Source organism: Protopterus annectens, chromosome 11.part0 (assembly GCF_019279795.1).
Source record: "Protopterus annectens isolate FY-2018-M chromosome 11.part0, PAN1.0, whole genome shotgun sequence".
In the NCBI taxonomy this organism is placed as follows: Eukaryota; Metazoa; Chordata; order Ceratodontiformes; family Protopteridae; genus Protopterus; species Protopterus annectens.
The window spans coordinates 286992228-287016012 of NC_056745.1; the positions used below are offsets into that span (position 1 = coordinate 286992228).

Sequence of the window (23785 nt, forward strand, 5' to 3'; positions counted from 1 at the left end):
AAACAATACTACTGTAATTTACAGACAGTAAATCAAAATAACCCTCAGAAGTTTTGGGCAGGTTTAAATAATCTACTACATCCTGGACAAACTTCAATGCCAATCCCTGCTACTACTATTGATAAAACTCCTGAAGATGTTTCTGACAGTTTTAACCAATTCTTTACTGAGACAATTCAAGCCCTAACTAGCCAACTACCGCCTAGCTCCCCTGGTCCTGAAAGTAGCACCCCTAGAAACCTACTTGCGTTCAGCTTCCAACCAGTCGCCGCTTCACTTATACGTACCTTGATCAAAAAATTAAAACCCACTACACTTTCTGCTGATCAACTACCTGCCGAGTACCTACAAAAATCAGCTGATGCTATTGCTTACCCCATCTCAATACTAATCAATCGAACCATAGTAGAAGCTAAAATTCCCACCATCTGGAAAATATCCTATGTAATCCCACTTCACAAAGGAGGCAGCTCTACTGAATTCTCCAATTATAGGCCAATAGCTATACTCTCTCCACTTGCAAAGATTATGGAAAAATGTATTCATAGACAACTCATGCACCACCTAATCCAAAATCGCCTTATGGCAGACACTCAGCATGGCTTCCGTCCTCATCACAGCACTACTTCAGCCCTCCTAGCCTTTACTAACACCATAAACCATAATCGCAACAATAATTATATATCCTCAGCCCTCTTTTTGGATCTTTCCAAGGTATTCGATATGGTTGATCACCAACTTTTAATCCACACCCTGCAAGCATTCTGTCTAGATACTGGAGCCCTCCAATGGTTTTAATCCTACCTGAATGGTCCACAGCAGGCTGTCCTCTGGCAGAACAAACTCTCTAACCTTCTACCTAACACCTTTGGAGTACCACAAGGCTCTATACTAGGGCCCTTGCTGTTCTCCATCTTCATTAACGACCTTTATACTGTCATCCCAAAAGTCAGCTGTATCCAATATGCTGATGACTCTACTCTGATTTGCTCAGCCACATCTCCAGTAGAGTTATGGTCAGCTACCCAGACCACCTTTAATACAATAGAAAACTGGCTTTCTGAACATCATCTGATCCTAAATCCCAAAAAAACTAAAATGCTGTTATTTTCACCAACACATAGATCTACTGCTTTCACCTTTACCATAAAATCAAATGATGGCACAATAATCTCCCCTGACCCATCTACAAAACTATTAGGTGTCATCATAGACAATAATCTAAAATTTGACCTACATGTTAACCAAACTATCAAAACCATCAATAAAAAACTAGGGTCACTTTACAGAATAAAAGCCTTCCTAACTCCTCCAGCTAAAATTGCCATAGCTCACTCTCACCTTCTTTCAACCCTTCTGTTTACATCCCCTCTACTCTTGAATTTAAACAAGACTGTCCTTAACAAACTCTCAATTTGCTACAACCACATTGCCAGGTTTGCCACTGGGCTGCCTTTTAGGACACATCGTTGCATCAATCTAAATCAGCTTGGTTGGCTTGAACTACCCAGCCTAATCCAGTATAACCAACTGATTATGGCCTATAAAATCCTCTATAATCCGGACAATACTCCTGTACTTAAAAATATTATCACCCCCTATAACAATCCTAGACCGCTTCGATCCTCTAACAAACTACTAATTCAGACTAGCAAAATTAATAACATAGCCGGTGATTCTCTCTTTGCAAACTCTGTAAGTAGATCCTGGAACTCTCTTCCAGCTGATATTACCTTACTTTCCACCTTAGGTCAATTTAAAACTAGACTCAAACAACATTTGTCACTTAACTGGCTCTGTCAATGTATCAAGCCTGGCTAACTCTCTCTAGAATGTGTAAAAACCTGTTAACCAGTTTAGTGTGTAATTTAATTTAATCCTGACTTGTGCTCAGGATTAACTGTAACCTGTGGAACTTGTTTAACTTGCTTACTTATGTAATCTCTGTAAATAGTCTGTTTGTAATATGTAATGCTGGTATTATGTAATACTGTATCTGCTTACCCTTGGAGCTTTTCTCCCCGGGCCTCCTCTGAAAATGGACATGCATCCAGTCGGACTATCCTGGTCAACAAATGTAAAATAAATAAATATAAAATGCTTGTTCTGGCAAGGGAACAGAATCCTGCTGAAGGACTGCGGCAATGACTTGCCGCAAGTTGTCCTCCATCTCCCAAACGTAAAAAACTAATTGAGAGGCATAATCATTTCCAGCGAGAACTGGATAATAAGGATAGTTATACATGTACTGAGTTGGTAAAAAATGTTGCTCGTCTGTTGAAGATGTGATAATGTTATCATTATACAAGTGCACAAAGTGTTCTTCACTTTGGATATTGACTTTTTTGTTGTTTCCTGTTTATTGTTTGCAGTGGATGTTACATATCACTTTGTGGGATTTCTTTTAATGTCTGGAATCGTGGGAAGTTATATCTGATGTGACACTTCTTGGCTTTATCAGGGTGTATGCTGAGAATTGTAAATTTAAGACTGGAATGTTGTCATTACTACTTTGACTTTGGAAATCACAGCTGGACAACCTTTACTGTCAGCACTCGTCAGACTAGTGTTTTTCGAGATTTTGGGCTCTCGATTAATTGCGCTTCGGTACTGTGTACTTTCGGTAATCTTGTCTTTTGGTATTTCACTCTCGGGATTTCAGGCATCGGTATTATGTGACTTTGGGATTTAGTAGTGATCCCATAAATATATATATATATATATATATATATATATATATATATATATATATATATATATGTGTGTGTGTGTGTGTGTGTGTGTGTGTGTGTGTGTGCGTGTGTGTATTTCCTCTGACTAAGGTTATACAGCATTGAAGCGTAAACATGGTAATATAGAACTACAAATCTAGTAAAAGGATACTTTTAACTAGTTGTGTACCAAATCTACCACTGTTTTGATACTAACCTGGTGCAGTTTTACCTTCACTGCCACGGAACCACATTTTTTATAGCAGAAGGTTCTGATATCCATACAAATATAAACTGGCTAGCTCTAAATAACCCAAACTCTACCTCATGCATTAATCTACATACCTTTACTCAACTAATGTCTGAATTCACCCACGACAATAACTCACAAATTCCTAGCACCTTAATTGACTGGATGCTAGATCTGACACTTCTATATACCATAACCCTGAAGCCTTACCCAATTCCCTTAGTGATCACTTTCCAATAAAAGTCACTAGATTCACTCCCCATTTTACCAGATCTCATAGATACATAACTTGTTGAAAACTATTCAACTTCTCTCCAGGCACCTTTAAGACCCTTCTCGCTAGAATAAATTGGAGTCACCTTAATGATCTTACTCTGGATGAAGCAGTCCAATATTTTAACTCTATCTTCCTTGATATAATAAACTCTCTTGCACCTCTCCATACTGTTAGAATAAAATCAAAGTATCCCCATGACTTTCTAAGGAAACCCACACTCTAATGAGAAATAGGGACAGGCAATGGAAAATCTGGATGAGATATAAACTCCCCCTCTGACTTGCAAAAGTACAAAGAACGTAGAAGCCTGACAAAAAATATATCACATTGCTAAAGATAAAAAGGAATTTTATTTAACCCTCCTACAGCACTAAAATCTAATCCCAAAAAATTGGGAATTTAGTCAACCAAATACTGTACCCTGCAAACCCTTCCTCCCCTAATCCCTACCCAAATAAGACACCTGATGAAACTGCCACTATCTTTAACACCTTCTTTACTGAAACTGTAACAAAGATGGTTAATACAAACCCTCCCCCTGCTAAATCTTGTTGTCCTATCTCCTAGTTCCAACCCCTCCAAACCCTTTTCTTTGCAACCTGTATCTACTACTTATATCAAATCATACTCTCCAAATTAAAATCTTGCTCTACGTCTGCTAACATTCCTTCCTATTTCCTCCAGCTAGCTGCTGATACTCTTGCTTTTCGTGTATCCATCTTAATCAACCACTCTATCATTGAGTCAAAAGTTCCATCTATCTGGAAAGAATTGTACACATTAATTATCCACAAAGGAGGTAACTCCCAAGAAATCCTTAATTTTAGGCTGATAACCATTCTGTTACCCCTCTCTAAGCTACTTGAAAAATGTATACATAAGCAAACTCTGCAATATCTAACACAGGAAGACCTACTTACTCCTACTCAGCACAGTTTCCATCCAAAACACAGTGCAACCATATCTCTCAACCTGGAAACATCAAATATCTGGACAAGGCCCATGAAAGATAGGTACAAATCTGTACACTGATTAACATCAAATTTGCATACATAATTACATAACCACGCCCACCCACATGGAATTGTGGGATACCAACTTTCAAACGCAAACTGAAGAACAGACAACCAAAATATGGCACCAGAGTCCCCCTGCAGCCATTCCAATGTCCCATTACCTGTCTATTTCGCCCCATTTACCATAAACACTAATGTGTGCATACTGCTTTACATCTACAATAATTATATGGATTTTATTTTTACATTTTATAGCACAATGCACAAACACTAAGACATCTGCTAAACCAAGCTGCTAAACAAAGCAATACTATCTCACAATGAAAATAAACTTGGCATTAAAACTTCTCTGCCATTGAAACTCACATTAGTTGAAACAGCATTGAAACCCACACACCACATCCAAAGAAAATACATCTGACCAGTGGTGGATAAAGATTACCTTTGGGCTGTTTTCAAATCATTGGCCCCTTGCACACAAAACAAGATACATACATGTGTTCTTTGATACACCTTCATGACTTTATTAAATTATATTCCTTGTATAATACAGCATACTTGTTAGACAGAGCGCATTTTAAATGAAACATTTTTCCAGTAGGCAATGAAACAAAATGAATGAACCAATAATGAGAAAACATGTCCATCATAAAAGTCTACTTCCACATCCACACAATATGTGTGTATGTATATATATATATATATATATATATATATATATATATATATATATAAATATATATACGGATTCACTTCAGAAGCTCGAAATATTGAAATCTCGAATTTCAGTATCTCGAGCCCAAGAAGTGGAATCCATGAAACAATAAAAACTAAAAACTGCAAAATTCAAAACCTCAAATACCGGAAGTTTTGAATTTTGCGGTTTTACTACACACTCACACACACACACACACACACACACACACACACACACACACACACACACACACACACACACACACACAGACACAGACACACACACACACACACACACACACACACACACACACACACACACACACACACACACACACACACACACACACACACACACACACACACACACACACACACACACACACACACACACACACACACACACCATCCACCACACAAATGCACACAATCCCTCCACTACATTTGAGATTTCAGTATTTCGAGCTTCTGAACGGAACCCATACATATATAGATATATATATATATATATATATATATATATATATATATATATATATATATATATATATATATATATATAATGACAGTAATGTAAGCCATAGACATCTTGCACAGCTTCTGACACATTTTCAATTTCATTTTTTTTTTGGGAGGGGGGACAAACATTTTGGAAAGTTGTTAGAATAAAATGTTGTGTTACCACAATGCATTTCACTGCCAAGTCTTAAACCCAGGACCCTGGGCACTACAGTCAGAGCAACATACACTATGCCAAATCAGCAGTTTCCTGAAAGATAGGAAGACTGAAACTTAAATAGCTATCATTTATTGAATTCAGTTCTCACTTCTCACCATAGTTCTAGTCTCAACCTCTTAGCACAGAAAACCTGGACAAAGCCAATAATTGGGGAATACAGCCCCAAAATAGAGACAAATTTCAAATACTGACCTTATAAACTTAGAAAATTGCTAGAATAAAAAGTTTTGTGTTACCATTTAGATTCTGAAGAACATGAAGTCTGAAATTCAATTGCCTGTCATTATTTAGTGAATTTAGTCCTTCAGTGATTTGCCGCAGTCCTGAAAACCACAGATTTTATGAGGAACATATCAAAAATATAAGGCTTTAATTCAGAAGTTGTGGTGGCTAGGGACTTTAGGTTATTTTTACCCTGTACCCAAGGTACAGAGTTTGAGCCTGAGTACCTCTAGCTACCAGGTGTATTAAATGGGTTCATATATTAGTACTAGGCTAACTACCTTTGTGGGACATTTTTAGACTAGCCAATTACCCTATATGAGAATCAAACCCTGCACCTTGTGTCTGTAAGGTATATACCAACCTCCCACCACTCAGTTTGGGGGCATTTACAAACACACACACACACACACACACACACACACACACACACACACACACACACACACACACACACACACACACACACTTGATAGGTGGGTAGTGGGGGCAACAAAATCAAATGTGAATTACAAAAGAATAAACTGCATTGGAAGAAAACTCTCTCTCTCTCTCTCTCTCTCTCTGCTCTGTGCTGGACTTTTAAGCTTGAGACTTTATTATTTTCTGAAAGTGACGGACTGACAATATTTTTTTCTTACTGTCAAGCAAGTGAAATTAAAAAAAAAAAAAAAAAAGACGGAAGCGCTTTGCCTAATTTTCATTGTACTAAAATCACCGTAACAGAAGGACAAAGTTAGTGCTGCCATTGCCCTCAGGAGAGTCATTGCATGCAGCTCAGCAAGACTGAGAGGACATCATTAACAACAATACTTCTCAACCTCTAAATCCAAGAAAAGTGAGCAAAGCCGAAAATACACAAAATTCAGGAACAGTTTTAAATATTACTCTTATAAACTTAACAAAGTTGCTAGAATGATAGAATTTGTCTTAGGAAGCATTTTCTGAAGGATATGAGGTCTTACACTCTAATATATTTTATTACTTAGTGAATTAAATTCTCAGGATTTACTAGACAAACACATTTTATGAACAGCCAACCAACATTATAAAGCAAAATATGAATTGTTGAGAGGTATCAAAGTAACACACATACTTGTTTTCTGGAAACAAAGTGCACTATGATTGTAATTCCTTTATGTTATTACATTGGAATTCTGTAAGTGCACATTTCACATCCCCTAAGGCATGCTGTTCCAACTATTGCACACGATGCACGTTTCTAAAAATTTGTGTGTGTGTAGGGCTGTATGTGTGCCACTTAGGTTCTACTGAATGTGCACGCGCATAGTACCAGAAGGGTTGGTAAAGGAGGAAGTGAGGTGGGGCACTTAGTCTGCCATATGCAGGAATCCCTGACAGTGCCTATGTCCAACATTTACTAACACATCTGCAAGGAGCTGGGGGGCTGCAAAATAGCATACAAAGTCCAGGCGTACTGATGTAACATCACATCTCTCAAGCAATCGGGGACAAATCCAGAAATAATCAGGAACACTTTTAAAATATCAGCACTATTAACATGACGAAAAATCGACAGAGTAAGAGAATCTAAATTAATATACATTTTCTGAAGTAAAAGAATTCTCTCACTCTAATTACTATCATTTATGAAGTGCATTTGCCACCTTTTCTCCAACAGTCTCCAGTTTTAGGAGGTATTATGAGGGTTAGAGCTAAAATATGAGTGAAAATCAGAGTGAGCTGAGAGATGTGACTGCCACTTTCTGAATACATTGCTCCTTGCAAGAATCACAATTTAATTTTCCCTGTCAGGACCATATCTCAACAAGTGTACCTCATTACGAAGATTGTCCCTCTGAGTCTTAAATTAAAATTCCTCCAAATTCCTCATTTTGTTGAAGGAAGGTTGTGACTGCCGGGATCATATCTCAACAAGTGTGCCTCTTTATGAAGAAAGTCGCTCTGAGTCTGAAATTAAAAGTTCTCCAGGTTTCTCATTTTGTTGAAGGAAGGTTGTGAGAGCAGAGCTGTGGTCCACAGCAGACCTGCAGCGAGGGCTGTGAGTAAAAGGAGAGGGCACCGGCCACAGTGTACTAATGGAAAAAAAGTTCAGATCCGAACTCTGGTCATTAGTACGGGGCTAACTTAACATTTGTTAATCATTCCTATTACATTCAGGTTTACAACAATGCATTGCATGCCTTCAGAATCAGGGACAAATATTCAAAGGGGGGGCTGCATGTTATTAACTGATGCTATGCGAAACAACATAACTAAAGACATGTAATGACCCAGATTATTTAATATAACACACCACTTTTCTCAAACAATCAGCATGCATTTACTTCAGCCAAAACTAAGAACAGCTGGAGACACGCACACACACACACACACACACACACACACACACACACACACACACACACTCTTCATTCAGCCAGAAGATCTTCACAGAATAACAGCTCGCAAGTGCAGCCAATAAACTTCACAGAATGATAAACATCTCTTCATTCAGCCAGAAAAACATGTTCCTACCCAGTTCCCCGAATGCCGCACACAAGTGTAGCCTAATCCCTGCAGATATATTCATTTGAAATATAGAGCCAAATTAAATAAAGTGCTTTTGAAAATAAAGCGAAAGCGCTCATTTGAATAACTGTTTCCCGCTCGCACTCACAGATCACGGAAACACATTCAAAAAAATGAGCCATCCAGAAATGTGGAGCCCTTGAGCTCAATTCTGACAAGCTGGTAGCCTTGCTGGAGCTGATGTCATCGAGTACGTAATGATGTCAGCTCAAAAAAAAAAAAAAAAAAAAAACACGGAAAAAATTACAAATAAAAAGCTGGGAAAAAGTCAGGAATGGAGGAGTGCCACTCGGGAATCGTGGCACCCCATTATTTGGACCCCAAATCTTGGTAAAAACTGAGTAATTTGGTACGGTTGGAAGGTATGAGTACAACCACTGCCCTTATCTCTTTTACTGACACTATTTCACTGGCTCGTGATAATAACAAATTTGTATCCTGCTTATTTCCAGACTTTTCTAAGGCCTTTGATACCATCTCACCCTCCCTACATCTGGCTAAACTGACTAATTTGAACTTCTCCCCTGCTACTGTCTCTTGGTTTTCTAGCTATCTCTCTGATCAATTACAGTCAGTGAAATGGCTCTCCGCACCCCCCCCCCCCCATAAAAATGAGTATTCCCCAAGAATCCATATTGGGTCCTTTGCTATTTCATATTTTCACAAATCTACTCTACACTTCTTGCTCTCAGTCATTGCTTGTACAATATGCAGTTGATTCTACTATGATCACTGTGTCTTACTCTCCATCTGGTCTTATCTCTACTACTCAGGCAGCCTTTACATCAGTGGAAACCTGACTCACCAACAACCAATTAATTCTGAATCCCAAAAGAACTAAACTCTTACTCTTTCTCCCTAAAATTCTTAACCATCTTAAATCTACTTTCACTATACTGTCTCTAAATAAGACTCCAGTAGTACCTGAAGCTCGCACCAAGCTCCATGGCATCATCGTAGACAATCAACTTAAATTTGACTTGCACATCAACAATTGTATTAGGAAGACTCATCAAAACTAGGCCTTCTACACAGAAACAGAAAGTTTACTACTTCCAAAGCCAAAGTAACCCTATCCCATACTTATCTCCTACCCAGTCTACTATATATTTCTCAAATACTCACAAATCTAAATGCTACTCTCCTAGCAAAACTTGACTCAACATACAACAAGGTAGGCAGATTCTCTGCCCAATATACTTATAAAACCCATCACTGTGTCTCACTCAAACACCTAAAGTGGGCAGAAGTACACAATCTGCTTCTTCTTTCTCAGCTCCAGATTATACACTCTGTATTATACCAACCATACTATTGCCCTAACTTATCCTCCTAGATATCCCACTACTCTCCAACCCTCCTATATATCACACTACTCTCCAACCCTCCTATATATCCCACTACTCTCCAACCCTCCTACATATCCCACTACTCTCCAACCCTCCTAGATATCCCACTACTCTCCAACCCTCCTATATATCCCACTACTCTCCAACCCTCCTAGATATCCCACTACTCTCCAACCCTCCTATATATCCCACTACTCTCCAACCCTCCTATATATCCCACTACTCTCCAACCCTCCTAGATATCCCACTACTCTCCAACCCTCCTACATATCCCACTACTCTCCAACCCTCCTACATATCCCATTACTCTCCAACCCTCCTACATATCCCACTACTCTCCAACCCTCCTAGATATCTCACTACTCTCCAACCCTCCTACATATCCCACTACTCTCCAACCCTCCTACATATCCCACTACTCTCCAACCCTCCTACATATCCCACTACTCTCCAACCCTCCTAGATATCCCACTACTCTCCAACCCTCCTAGATATCCCACTACTCTCCAACCCTCCTAGATATCCCACTACTCTCCAACCCTCCTATATATCCCACTACTCTCCAACCCTCCTACATATCCCACTACTCTCCAACCCTCCTATATATCCCACTACTCTCCAACCCTCCTAGATATCCCACTACTCTCCAACCCTCCTAGATATCCCACTACTCTCCAACCCTCCTAGATATCCCACTACTCTCCAACCCTCCTAGATATCCCACTACTCTCCAACCCTCCTATATATCCCACTACTCTCCAACCCTCCTATATATCCCTTTACACTCCAACCCTCCTAGATATCCCACTACTCTCCAACCCTCCAAGATATCCCACTACTCTCCAACCCTCCTAGATATCCCACTACTCTCCAACCCTCCTACATATCCCACTACTCTCCAACCCTCCTAGATATCCCACTACTCTCCAACCCTCCAAGATATCCCACTACTCTCCAACCCTCCTAGATATCCCACTACTCTCCAACCCTCCTAGATATCACACTACTCTCCAACCCTCCTACATATCCCACTACTCTCCAACCCTCCTAGATATCCCACTACTCTCCAACCCTCCTATATATCCCACTACTCTCCAACCCTCCTAGATATCCCACTACTCTCCAACCCTCCTAGATATCCCACTACTCTCCAACCCTCCTACATATCCCACTACTCCCCAACCCTCCTAGATATCCCACTAGTCTCCAACCCTCCTATATATCCCACTACTCTCCAACCCTCCTAGATATCCCACTACTCTCCAACCCTCCTAGATATCCCACTACTCTCCAACCCTCCTATATATCCCACTACTCTCCAACCCTCCTAGATATCCCACTACTCTCCAACCCTCCTAGATATCCCACTACTCTCCAACCCTCCTAGATATCCCACTACTCTCCAACCCTCCTAGATATCCCACTACTCTCCAACCCTCCTAGATATCCCACTACTCTCCAACCCTCCTAGATATCCCACTACTCTCCAACCCTCCTAGATATCCCACTACTCTCCAACCCTCCTAGATATCCCACTACTCTCCAACCCTCCTAGATATCCCACTACTCTCCAACCCTCCTAGATATCCCACTACTCTCCAACCCTCCTAGATATCCCACTACTCTCCAACCCTCCTAGATATCCCACTACTCTCCAACCCTCCTAGATATCCCACTACTCTCCAACCCTCCTAGATATCCCACTACTCTCCAACCCTCCTAGATATCCCACTACTCTCCAACCCTCCTAGATATCCCCCTACTCTCCAACCCTCCTACATATCCCACTACTCCCCAACCCTCCTAGATATCCCACTAGTCTCCAACCCTCCTATATATCCCACTACTCTCCAACCCTCCTAGATATCCCACTACTCTCCAACCCTCCTAGATATCCCACTACTCTCCAACCCTCCTAGATATCCCACTACTCTCCAACCCTCCTATATATCCCACTACTCCCCAACCCTGCTATATATCCCACTACTCTCCAACCCTCCTAGATATCCCACTACTCTCCAACCCTCCTAGATATCCCACTACTCTCCAACCCTCCTAGATATCCCACTACTCTCCAACCCTCCTAGATATCCCACTACTCTCCAACCCTCCTAGATATCCCACTACTCTCCAACCCTCCTTAGATATTCCACTACTCTCCAACCCTCCTAGATATCCCACTACTCTCCAACCCTCCTAGATATCCCACTACTCTCCAACCCTCCTAGATATTCCACTACTCTCCAACCCTCCTAGATATCCCACTACTCTCCAACCCTCCTATATATCCCACTACTCTCCAACCCTCCTATATATCCCACTACTCTCCAACCCTCCTAGATATCCCACTACTCTCCAACCCTCCTAGATATCCCACTACTCTCCAACCCTCCTATATATCCCACTACTCTCCAACTAGATCACTTTGAAGCTCTGATCAAGACCTACTACTTATGTATAAATCTAGTACTAATATGGAATGCAACTTGTATAGCTACTATCCTACCACCGGATGGAACAAACTTCCTCTTTGAAGTAGATTAGTAAATCAACCAAAACAATTCAAAGCAGCTGCGAAAGAACACTTAAAAACTCTCTGGTCCTGCCTCTGTTCCCACCCAACTTGAATTGTCCCCATCCCTAAACTACCCATTAATTAAACACTATTCCAAACTGTTATCCTCTACTGTCCACTGTTTCTACTTTTCTACCTCCCCTGACTTTGCCTACCAGTCACGTTTAACTTAGATGTCTTATGCTTTAGATAAACACTTCTCTTTTATAAATACCTCCTCTAAACTGTCATCTGAAAGCAAATAATGTTTTATATTGAACTAATAGTTTAAAACTGTATGTTTATGTTTCTTCTCATATTTCCCGCATATTAATGATAACGTGTAAATATATCATAATTTTTTAATGTTGTTTACACTTGATAGTTGCTTCTTTGAATATGCTTCTGTAATTTTTTTTGAACATTTGCATCTGTAAATTGTATTTCTAATTGTACTGTATAATGTTTTCGGAGCTTTTCTCCCCAGGCCTTCACTGAAAAAGGGCTATTTTCAGCTCAGTGGGACTATTCCTGGTCAACAAATGTAAAATAAATAAAATTAAATTAAATAGAATCCCATCTTATTGTCACCGAGGACTCTTTGCATTACTTCTAGAATGGATTTTACTCACACTGAATCATGGATTTACATAAAATTCTTCAGCCTCTGTATAATGCATGGTGAAAAATTCAATTAACATTAGGGAGTCTTCAGTTAGACTAATGCTCTATTTTCCTTCTCCTCTCAGTTCCTCTGTTGGCATTTGTCTGTTTGACTCTTGCAGTAAGGATTAAGATCAACAGTTTATTCACTGTGTAACTAAACTGAATGGTTTTACTTGTATTTTTTTATTACTTTGTATTGACTGAGCCATTTGATTTTCTTTAGGGTGCACTTGTAGGAGTCATCGCTGGATTTGCCTTATCCCTATGGGTGGGGATTGGATCTCAGATGTATCCTCAGCCTCTAGCCTACTCTCGACCTCTGAACCTCTCCACAGCTGGTTGCAATGTCAGTTTTACTTTCCCAGATGTGAACTTGACAGATGTTGTGTACCTACCAACAATGCCACCACTTGCAATGATGGAAACAACAATGCAGGTTGGGGTAACTTTGGCCGAGGAAAGGTAACAGTGCAAACAACCGCATCCTTTTATAATTAAATCAATGCACAAATGCAATATGTATGGTTATTACTCTTTACATTTTCAGATAGCTGTTGAAGCAAAGCATTGAGGATGCAAATATTTAAAAATGTTAACAACTAAGGAACTAGTTTAGTGCAGGTTAATTTTATGCAGGGCAGGGCAAAATCATTGACTTATTTTTTTTAACTTGAACGTTGTGATGAGATATTAAAACAGCTGAAAGTAGAAAAAATATAAAAGCATTACCGATTTATTTTTATCTGGGCAGGTTTGTTTCAAGTGTGCTTATATCTCAGGATACACATGGGGATGTATACATGCTTTATTTTAGAATTGTCTTTTCAACTGCATACTAAAATGTTATGGACAATTACATTAACTGCTGAATTCTGGTATATTTAGTTTCTAGAGTTTATACACTGCAGCTGTTCAAACTGACACTTGCCATTGGTGACTGCCATAGCCATTTACTTAGCTTTTGATGATTTAAAACATTTTGTAAATTAAATGTAGCATCTGAAAATATAATTATTATGATCCATTAATTATTTTACTTTGACAAATTTAGTTTAGTAATGGTTTATTTACAGCTGTTTGAGGACTGGTTAGGTCCTATTGGGCTAGACAAAGATTTGGGAAGTGGAACTTCAGAGAAGAAAGAAACACTTTAAAATATAGTAATTGAAGCTTGTATACTATATGTAACCAACACATACAGTGAAGGTACTTGTATAACTTCATGTTACATCTAGGCTAAGCAGGGAGGATAGAGTGATAGAGGGAAGTTTATTCTGTAAACAATTAAAAAAGCGGCACTCTTGGTACAGATAGTATCATATTCCCGAGTGACTTTGAGGCATGATTCCAAAGGACTTGTTCCAGGCTTTTTTATATGCACTGACTTCTTAAAGTCCATTACAAAGCTGAAAATTCTTAAGGGCTGAAAGAACTTTTATTGTATGTTTATGAGAGAGGAATGTGGCAGAAGTTTTCACAACTCCCAGTATCAGGTGCTATTTAACCTTTTGCCTTGCATAGCAATCTCTGAGGTAGCTATACTTACCAGTAGATCACAAAAGACAGCTTCCTTTAGCCTGCTTGTAGTGGTGATGTTCTGTTTGAGGTGCACCCATGTCATGTTCCATTCTTTGTAGTTTATTTGGTAATTTGTTTGATGTACAAAGAAAGATTGGTAGACATAGTAGGGGTAATGACTCCCTTTGCCAGAGCTGATCTGTATCCTTTATGAGGAGTCCATGGGCTTTTGTAGCATGTTGCCTGGCAGGCCTGAACTTTGGTAATAGCTTTTGTTTATAGGCACATTGAAGGTAGGAGCTAGATCATATCTAGATATTAAAAGTCAGTTTCTCTTTCTCTAACAAAGCCTTCTATGCTCGCTATGGACAAATCCTCATTGAAGGTAACAAGCCAAGTATGTAGTGCACGGAGCTCCCTGATTACGCTAAAAAAATGGTAAATTATATCCTGGTTCAGCGCTGCTATAGCGCAAGACCCAACCTTAACAATGCTTAGAGGCGTGCTTAAAAATTGTTGTTCACCACCCTCTAGGTGAAATTAATACCACATCTGTACTTAAAGCAGACAGTGCTAATTGGTAAACAGCAGAAGCAGCAGGTTATGAAATGGCTTTGTTTCAACTCCTGTTTCTGTCTGCTGTCTGCTAAAGTACATAAAGTATTTTGAATTAAAGGAGAATCGCACCCACAGACTCAAAAAACGTGTTTATTTCATCATGTTTTGGTGTTTCCTACATTTTAACTCTACTCTGGGACTGTTTACAAATTTTTAAATATTTGTATACGTAATTTCTGAGTGTGACTACATGGGGTTTGGTATCTTGAAGTAATTCTGACAGTTTAGTAACTCTAGGTATCCCGCAATGCAGTGCTAATTTGTAAAAAATTACATCATGCAGGCCTCTTTCTTCCTAAAGCTCCTGTCACTGCATTTTTTACATGCATACACTGCTGTCTTTCAGTCAGTTAGTTTTAAGTAACATTTCATTCCTTTCAATGACTACTTAAAGCACAAACAGTGCAAATACCACAGAACAGACTTTCAAAGTACATTTTTCTGCTGTTTCTTTTTAGAATGGCTAAACAGCTGTCATTTGTGAAGCCTGAATTGTACTACTTTGACTCGTCTCACGGCCGCCTTCACACCTAACTTCTCTAACTGTCAAAGTGCTAAAGGTAATTTGAGCTTCTACCTGCTGTGATTGACAGGTCACAGCAGGAGCTTGACTCATGTTCTGTTTCCTTGCTCTAACCTTTACTTTCTGTATGGGTAGGGGAAGGACCAGGGAGCTGTGACACCACAGCATGGGTGGGTTTTTAGGACGGTTGTGGTGATGTCAGTTTGGGGAGGGAATTGGTCAAAAACTACCTGTATTCATTGGCCTTGATGACATCAATGAATTGGAGACCGCAGCAAGTTTTTCCAGGGTGGGATAAAAGTTTTTTGAAAGTGAAACCACAACAGTACAGTAAGGTACTATTCTAGTGGAGAGAAACAGTCAATTTAAAATGTTTTAAATGCTGTACTGTTGTTTATTCATAGCAGGGACAGTAAATAGGGAGAAAAAGGGCAGAGAAGTTGAGCATTTAATAATAGAATCACATTGTTGTCCTTTAAATTGTACAGGGAATACATAAGATGTCACCCACTCCCCCACTGCTTTACTGAATTTCAAAACCACAACAGCACATCATGTTTTTTTTTTTTTTTTTTTAAATCTTACTTTTGATTAATTTGTAGTACATGGAGAAGAAAAATCTCCACGCATTGTGAAGAATTATGTGCAAGTCAGCAGACTGTAACCCTGTATTAAATGTTTTTGACATGTATGCCAAGATTCACCTCCCAAGTTTCGCTCTGGAGGTGAATTTATTGGCATCCATGTCTGGAACACATAATAAAACAGCTCTTCTAACCAGTGACAGACATGTGCAAGATAGGTCGTTAGTATTCAGGAAATAATGCTTGGATCATAATGAGATTCCCATTGTATTAAAGACATCAATGTAGTATACACCATAGAGACTCATTCATTCTTAATCCAATTCTGAGGTTGCACAAGAGCAGGATGCTATCCTTGTGCTCAGTAAGGCTTATTGTAAGTACACTGAACCGAAGAACAGAACCACGTGTTAATTTACAGGATGCATGTATCATTGAGGCTGTTCTATAATAACCCTGAAGGATGTGTCTATGAAAAAGGTGGCGAGCCATTGCTTCTCCATATTCCCAAAGCTATAGAGTTTAATTTCTCTTTTCAGTCTGTGAATGTCTGCAGAACCCTATAACCATCTGTGACTGTTTAATTTATCTCTGCTCTTCTAAGGACATATTAGGAAGATTGCATATTGCTAAACTCTTTGATTTAACAAATAAGTAAATTTTATATATTCATATTTGCAGAAAACTGCATATTATTTCTTTGGCAGCCTGTAATGATTTTAGACAGCTTCTCTCAAGAGGCTGGCATTAATCACAAAGAACTTCAGGATATCTAGGAGTTACTCCAGATATCACATTAAGATGTATCAGCCTCCCATGTATTAGTAAATACACTCACACTGTAGTGGAATTTTATTTTTTTACAAGTATGCAGGCCTGTAGAGTTCTTTGTTTTTAATAGACTATACAGCTGGCCTCAAAATTGTCAGAAGCCCATATTCGAGTTTTAACATATTCAGCTTTCTAAGAGAGATGTATTTACCTATATTAGACATTGACTTGGCTACTTTGATTTTATACTCCAATCCTACGTCTCTGTAAGAAATTCTGGGTCAATGAGTGTAACTGTATACATCTTACAAACGTTTATTTCTAGTGCATGATAATCATTTTAGGAACACCTTGACTGTTTTTCTTCCATCACATAGTTCTTCCAAAATACTCCTTAAGTTGGCTTGTCAGCCATGCACCTCATAAATTCTCCTAGTTGTTACGTTTCGTTCTGTGCTAACTCCTGTCTTGTCATGATTGCTAATGAATTTGCCACTGGTCTTTGTGTGCAATGAAAAATAATATGTAAAGTTGTTGCATTCCATTAAAAATGAAATAAAGACATTATATTAGAATGTATGGTTTTAATCTGCAAATGTAAATGTATCTCATGGGTGAAATGTAGTTTCTAGAGCACATATTCTCTATATAGTATAATTTTGGGCTAAGTAAAGTGGCAAATCACATGCGCCACACATGAGGTACTGAATTTAGATGGAGACATGTTGGTATAGTTGATCAAGCACAGCAGTTTGGTGAAGGAAGTTTAATTGCTTGTGATAATGAGCTGGAGAGAAAACTTCCCTGATGACAAGAAGTAGAGGTCTGTAATTAAGGAAAGCTTTCTAGGTGAACCTGATTTCCAGTGATGTTATCGAGTTTCATGCTAGGATTAAACATTATCAGGCATACTTAGGTCACATATAACACTACATTTGGGAAACCTGGATTAGATTATTTACCAACAACAACAAATGGGCTACAGCTATTACAGAGTTGGGGACTAATCTCTAAAAGAGCCTGGGATGACTTGCAGGCTCAGCGGGTAGAGAGGTTGCTACTTGGGTTAAAAGAAAAGTATAAGGGAGGAATAAAGGAAGAATATACCTGCTGCAGGAGATAATAATAATAATAATAATAATCCTATTTGTTAAGCAGGCCCAGTGGACACTCTCATTTTATGGGAGACTTGAGAGAAATGGCTGGTTAAGTGACTTGCTGAAGGTCACATGGTAGACAGACAAGGGCCGAGGGAATCAATCCCTTTACGAAAGGAATTACAGCTTGCAACCTTAACCTCTGTGCCAACTGACAGTCAAGCCCTTGAAATAATGGAAAATAGTTCTGGCTGTTTTAGTCAACCCTGGGACAACTTATACATTACAGCTGGAAAGTATTGTGATGAATTGACCAAGATATCATGTTAGATAAGCGGGAATGTGGGGGGAGAAAGACTCAATGCAGTGACATCATTTTTCTTTGGTACAAGAAAACTGCAATCTCCAAATCTGGATCAATCAGTCAATATAGATGTTGATCTACACAGGGTCAACAGAGAAATGAGCATTATTTGGTATATCAGAGTGCAGTAGAAAATGACCCAAACACTAAAGAAAACATTCAGACTGGAATATAAGGAATGACCTATAGGAAGGAAACATAGGGCTACAGGAGCACTGTGTCTTGTTAAGGGGAAATTGGAAGTGTGGAACTGTCAAGAAACAAAAGGAGAAGGAAGAAGATGCATGACTGACAGCTAACAAGAGCCACTTTAAGATAAATTAAATCAGTACTACTTTAGAAATAATATGTTGTGACCCTGTTATAGTATCAGTGGCTGTCATGGAAAATACACCAACAGAGGGTTTCAGGGATCTATAGGTAGACAACAGAAGGTCTATGATGGAGGATGTAGAGGGGCATTTGTCTAAGGTTTCATTGGCTGCCATGGAGAGTACATCAGCAGAGGGGTTCAGGTACACATGGGACAGGTAGCAGAATGTATATGGTGGAGGAAGTGAAGGGGCATTTGTCTAAGGTTTCATTGGCTACTATGGAAAGTACATCAGCAGGGATCTTTGGGACAGAAGACAGAAGAGCTATGATGGAGGAAGGGAGGAGAGGAGCATTTGCTTATGGTTTAGCTGCAACATTCTGGAATGTATAGCAGATCACAGGTTTTCTTCCCTTGGAAAATTCCTGAATTTATAATAACCCTTTTGATTTACACTGATTGATAGGCAGTGTTGTTGGTATTTTGTAGATTTGCAGCATTCACCGCGTAGGCATGCATTTGAGTACAGTCATTTATACTAATGCTGGGTTGGTCATATAAAACTTGTTATACTGATAAATGGATGTTAGTTTCTGTTGTATACTCTAAATGATCTCAAGTTTCTCCCTAAGTTACATACAGTCCATTTATCTACCTTTATGTTCCTTCATTCTGACAGATGTTTGCTTTCATCAATGAGGTAGTGCTTAATGTTTGGCAACCAATGAAATGCTGGCCATAAGGCATGTGTTACGATGAAAAAAAAAATATTCTGCTGTTAGATAAATTTAATTCAGTCATAAAACAGAAGAGCATTAGAAAGTGTTCATAGAGATATCACATTGTAACCATAATACTGACCTTGTGAGTTTTGATGATGAATTAGAAAGGGGTTTTGAAGCAGTTGTAGACTAATTTCTACAGGTTTTACAACATAAGTGTGACATTTCAGTTCCTCTGCCAAGATACCTATAAAGTCCATATAGTTAGAGGAGTACTCACAATTAATTTTTCTATCTTTTGCTCACAACACTGCAGTTATTCTGCAAAAGTTTGCATTTCGTTGGTCAGTAGTGACCTAGGTTGATTGTTTCAGTATATTTCTATGTATATGTGCAATATTTGTGTGTTTTTTTTTTGTAGATCTGTCGTGGTCGATAACTGGTATTCCTTGTCTTACCTGTACTTTAGTACTGTTGGTACCCTGACTGTTGTTGCAGTTGGTTTGGTCATTAGCATTTTCACAGGTAAGAAAACATCACTCCATTCTACCAATGCAATGATTTATTAATATGTGGAGGTCAAGGCTACTCTTTTAACTACATAGTACTTTTTTGTTATTGATAGTATTCTGTTTGTATCAGAATAGCTTCTTCTTGATTTGTCTGTCTTAGGAAAGATGTTTTAGGGAAGTATTAAATGAATCAGATTTTAAAAGACTGACTGCAGCATTTGCCTAAATGAAAAAGGTTGTAACTCAAAATTTATTTAATATTATTGCAGAGTATGTTGACCTCAGAGTTTTTTATATGCGATTAAAAAGTGGCATGGTATGCACGCCTCTTTACATGAGGGTTTGCGATGGTTAGTGCTTTAACCGCTTTGCGAAATTAGGGTTGAAATTCGTGTCATTTTCAGAAATGTTGTTGTTCAGCATTTGAATTTTGATCCAGCCATACAGAATCAATATACAGAGTATGATTTGAGGTAACTAGTTTTATACCTAGAATATACCAGAGGAATCTATCACATTACATTACATAGTTAATGTGTATTATTCCTGTTTGAAACCACAACTGTTGCTATTGAATTGTATATGTTCATGTATAAGATGTATTCTTTTCCCGGACAAGTATGTAGGTATGCTGAAACTACATTTATTGCTATTGTATCCTATATGTTCTTATATAAGAAATAATTATTTTGTTCTTTACAAGTAAGTACATATGTATCTATAAGTTAATACCTTGCAGTCTTGCTTGTTATTTAACTGTTCTTTCTGTGGAGCTTTACTCCTTGGGTGTCCGCTGAAAAAGGGCTCTGCAACCCAGTTGGACCAACCCGGTTAGCAAATGTCAAATAAATAAATAAATAAATAAATAAATAAATAAATAAATAAATAAATAAATAAATACATAAAATAAAATAAATACTGTTACTTATGTAATGGCATGCATATAAGTACTTAAGAGATTCAGGTTAAATATGCATACTCTATCCTGACATTGTTGGTAAGAAATACATTTTTTTCAGCAAATGAGACTCATTACATGTGACAAAAATGTTGACATTACCTTTACTTTACAGTATTCTAAAAACTGTATACCACAGTTAAATACGTTCTAATTAACTATTTTGAGGCTAATGTGTCTTGAATCACGTTATTAACTTAAACATTAACATACTCTTTGATAATAAATGATTACTATTATTGTAAACTGGGAATCTTATTTATATATTTTGTAGTCTGTAGATGAAATTAAATCTTATAAGCTAATGCAAAAAGTCCTGTGTCGGATGTCTTGTTGATAGGCGGGGATTATTTACAACAATGTTTTAGAAAACAACAGTACTATAATCAGAACAGGAGGCATTTTATTTTCATTGATAATACATTTATTTAGGCATTTGTTTTTACTGCTTTACTTGTCATAAGGTTTCAGAACCGATACAACCAATAAAAATTCATCAAAATTGTTATTGTTTCTAATTTATGCATGAGCAGAGTACATTATACAGGGAAATTAATTCACATTTTATCTTTCTAATGAAGGCATATTACTTTTTGTTCGTATGTTGGGCAATCCAGGAACTCAGAATGAGGACAGCCAATAATATTCTAACTTTCCTGAATCTTGTATTATTTTCAGTAAGCAACAGACTTGTGAATGCTAATTAGTGAGCTTATTTAGCAGCAGAAAAACTTATTTACAGAGTAAAAAAATAGGATGAATCCCTTTATCTGGGGTGTAGAACAGCATGGAGAGGTACATATTCACTCTTCTCTGTACTGTGTAATACTGGGTGAATGTTAAAAACTCCTGCCCATTCCTAAATGGTGCACAGCATCAGAGCAGGGTAGCCAAAACCCCACCGTTACACGTTATCAGCACCAAACTTTTCCCGGCATAACTAGACACTCCAGATGATTGTTAAATGGTGCGTGTTATTCAGCCAGTTTACATACCACAAGTTTACCATAGCTTGTGCAATTCATTATACAGGCAGATACTGAAGCAGTACCCAGACGTATGGCTGTCCCACTGTCTGCACCACAGACCTAACAGCACAAAGCTGCCTGTCCATGATATGAGAAGAATGGCTGTTTGTTCATGAAGTTCACACTACCTAGCTGCTGTCCATAATAGGGGCTGCAGTCAGCTGCAGCACTCTAGTGCCCCTCAGATTTTGAAAATTGTTGTTGGTACCTCTTCCCTTCAGTGTTTATGTGTTTGACAAAAAAATATTGAGAGAAGAGGATAAGATAAATGTTTTTGGAAATAACACCAAACAAAGGTAGCAGCGGGAGGTGAGAGAACCAGTCTAAAAATATCTTGGGGAAACTTGTATCTTGGGCCAGCAATTAAAAAAGATGGTTTAGTGCTGAAACTTTAGCGTGCTGTACTTGAGAAATAACAGCTTGATGACAACATGGGCTTTGTGGGGCTTGACTTAAATCTGGATGGTAAGGAGAAGATTTAAGGGTGATCAACACAACAGAAATGAACTGCAGGCTGAGGTGTGACCAGGCATACATCACATACACTATAGCATACCTTCCTTGAAAATTTATTTTTTGCAATGAACAATGCTATAATTTAAAAAAATGGCATATTTATCAGGGTTTATGGTAAAACATATTGTTAAATTATGCTTTCTTGGGGTTAAGGTTTGAGGGGATGTACTTGTGGAAATTAAAGTACAATTCCAAAAATGCTGGTTATACCCTGACAAGAGAAACCATGCAAAAATATTCAATGTGCCACATTGTGTCCATATTTTTGAATATGATTTACCTGACAAGTGCAACAATTTTGAATTAGTTCTGTCTGCTGGTCTAAACAAATCAGCTCTAGCCTAGTTCCATAGTTATCTGTCAACTACACAACAAGCAGTTAAGTGGAAGCGAGCCCTCTTAACTTTTCTGCCAGTTACACTCTGGATTTCCTAAGTTTCAGTACTTAGACCTCTTCTTTTTAACATATTTAACAACAAACTACGCAGCACTTCTCAACAAGCAACTCTTATTCAGCATGCAGATAATCCAGCTCACATCTGCTCTGCACAATCACTACATACCCTACAAGATATATTACAATATTAGTCAACAGGCTTTCATATCCACAGAATTCTGACTCACCAATGCAAACTTATCCTCAACCCCCACCCCCAAAACAAAACAAAACAAAAACAAAACCAGTGCTCTTTACTCCCAAAACTCTCATAAACCAAACACAGATTCCATATCCTCTCATCCAATAACACAAATAATGAAAGCATACCACAAACAAAGCTACTTGGGAGTCATACTTGATGACAAAATGAAATACTACGAATACCTGCTCCAGGTCATCAAAAAGACCCACTGGAAACTAGACTCACCGTAGAAAGCAAAATGTTTTCTCAAATAACTCTGTCATTGTCCATGTTGGTGTGAATGACCTGAGACGTACCTCCCTGGACTACATGAAAAGAGACATGGAAGAGCTCTCTGATCTTGTAGCCCAGGCAGGTATGACCCTAGCCCTGAGTAGAATTCTGCTATTGCCCAGAATGATCCCGCAGTACAAGGACAAAATGATTGACTTCAACAATTGGCTAAGCTTCTGGTGTCATTCTAAGGGGATCCAGTATCTGTCTGCTTGGGATGACATGGTCGACAGACCACGATGCTTTGCCACAGATGGCCTGCACCTGTCACCCCTGGGATTCCAGATACTGGCTAAGGCTCTTGCTGCCCCTAT

The 23785-nt window shown here is 38.6% G+C and overlaps 1 protein-coding gene across 1 annotated transcript in view; it reads left to right on the forward strand.

Annotated features, from left to right (window-relative positions):
* SLC5A8 (solute carrier family 5 member 8) overlaps positions 1–23785 on the forward strand; it is a 181918-nt gene that overhangs the window by 142472 nt on the left and 15661 nt on the right. The window contains exons 12-13 of the mRNA XM_044087777.1: positions 13257–13495; positions 19965–20068. Coding sequence (XP_043943712.1) covers positions 13257–13495; positions 19965–20068 — 343 coding nt within the window. The remainder of the gene's footprint in view (positions 1–13256; positions 13496–19964; positions 20069–23785) is intronic.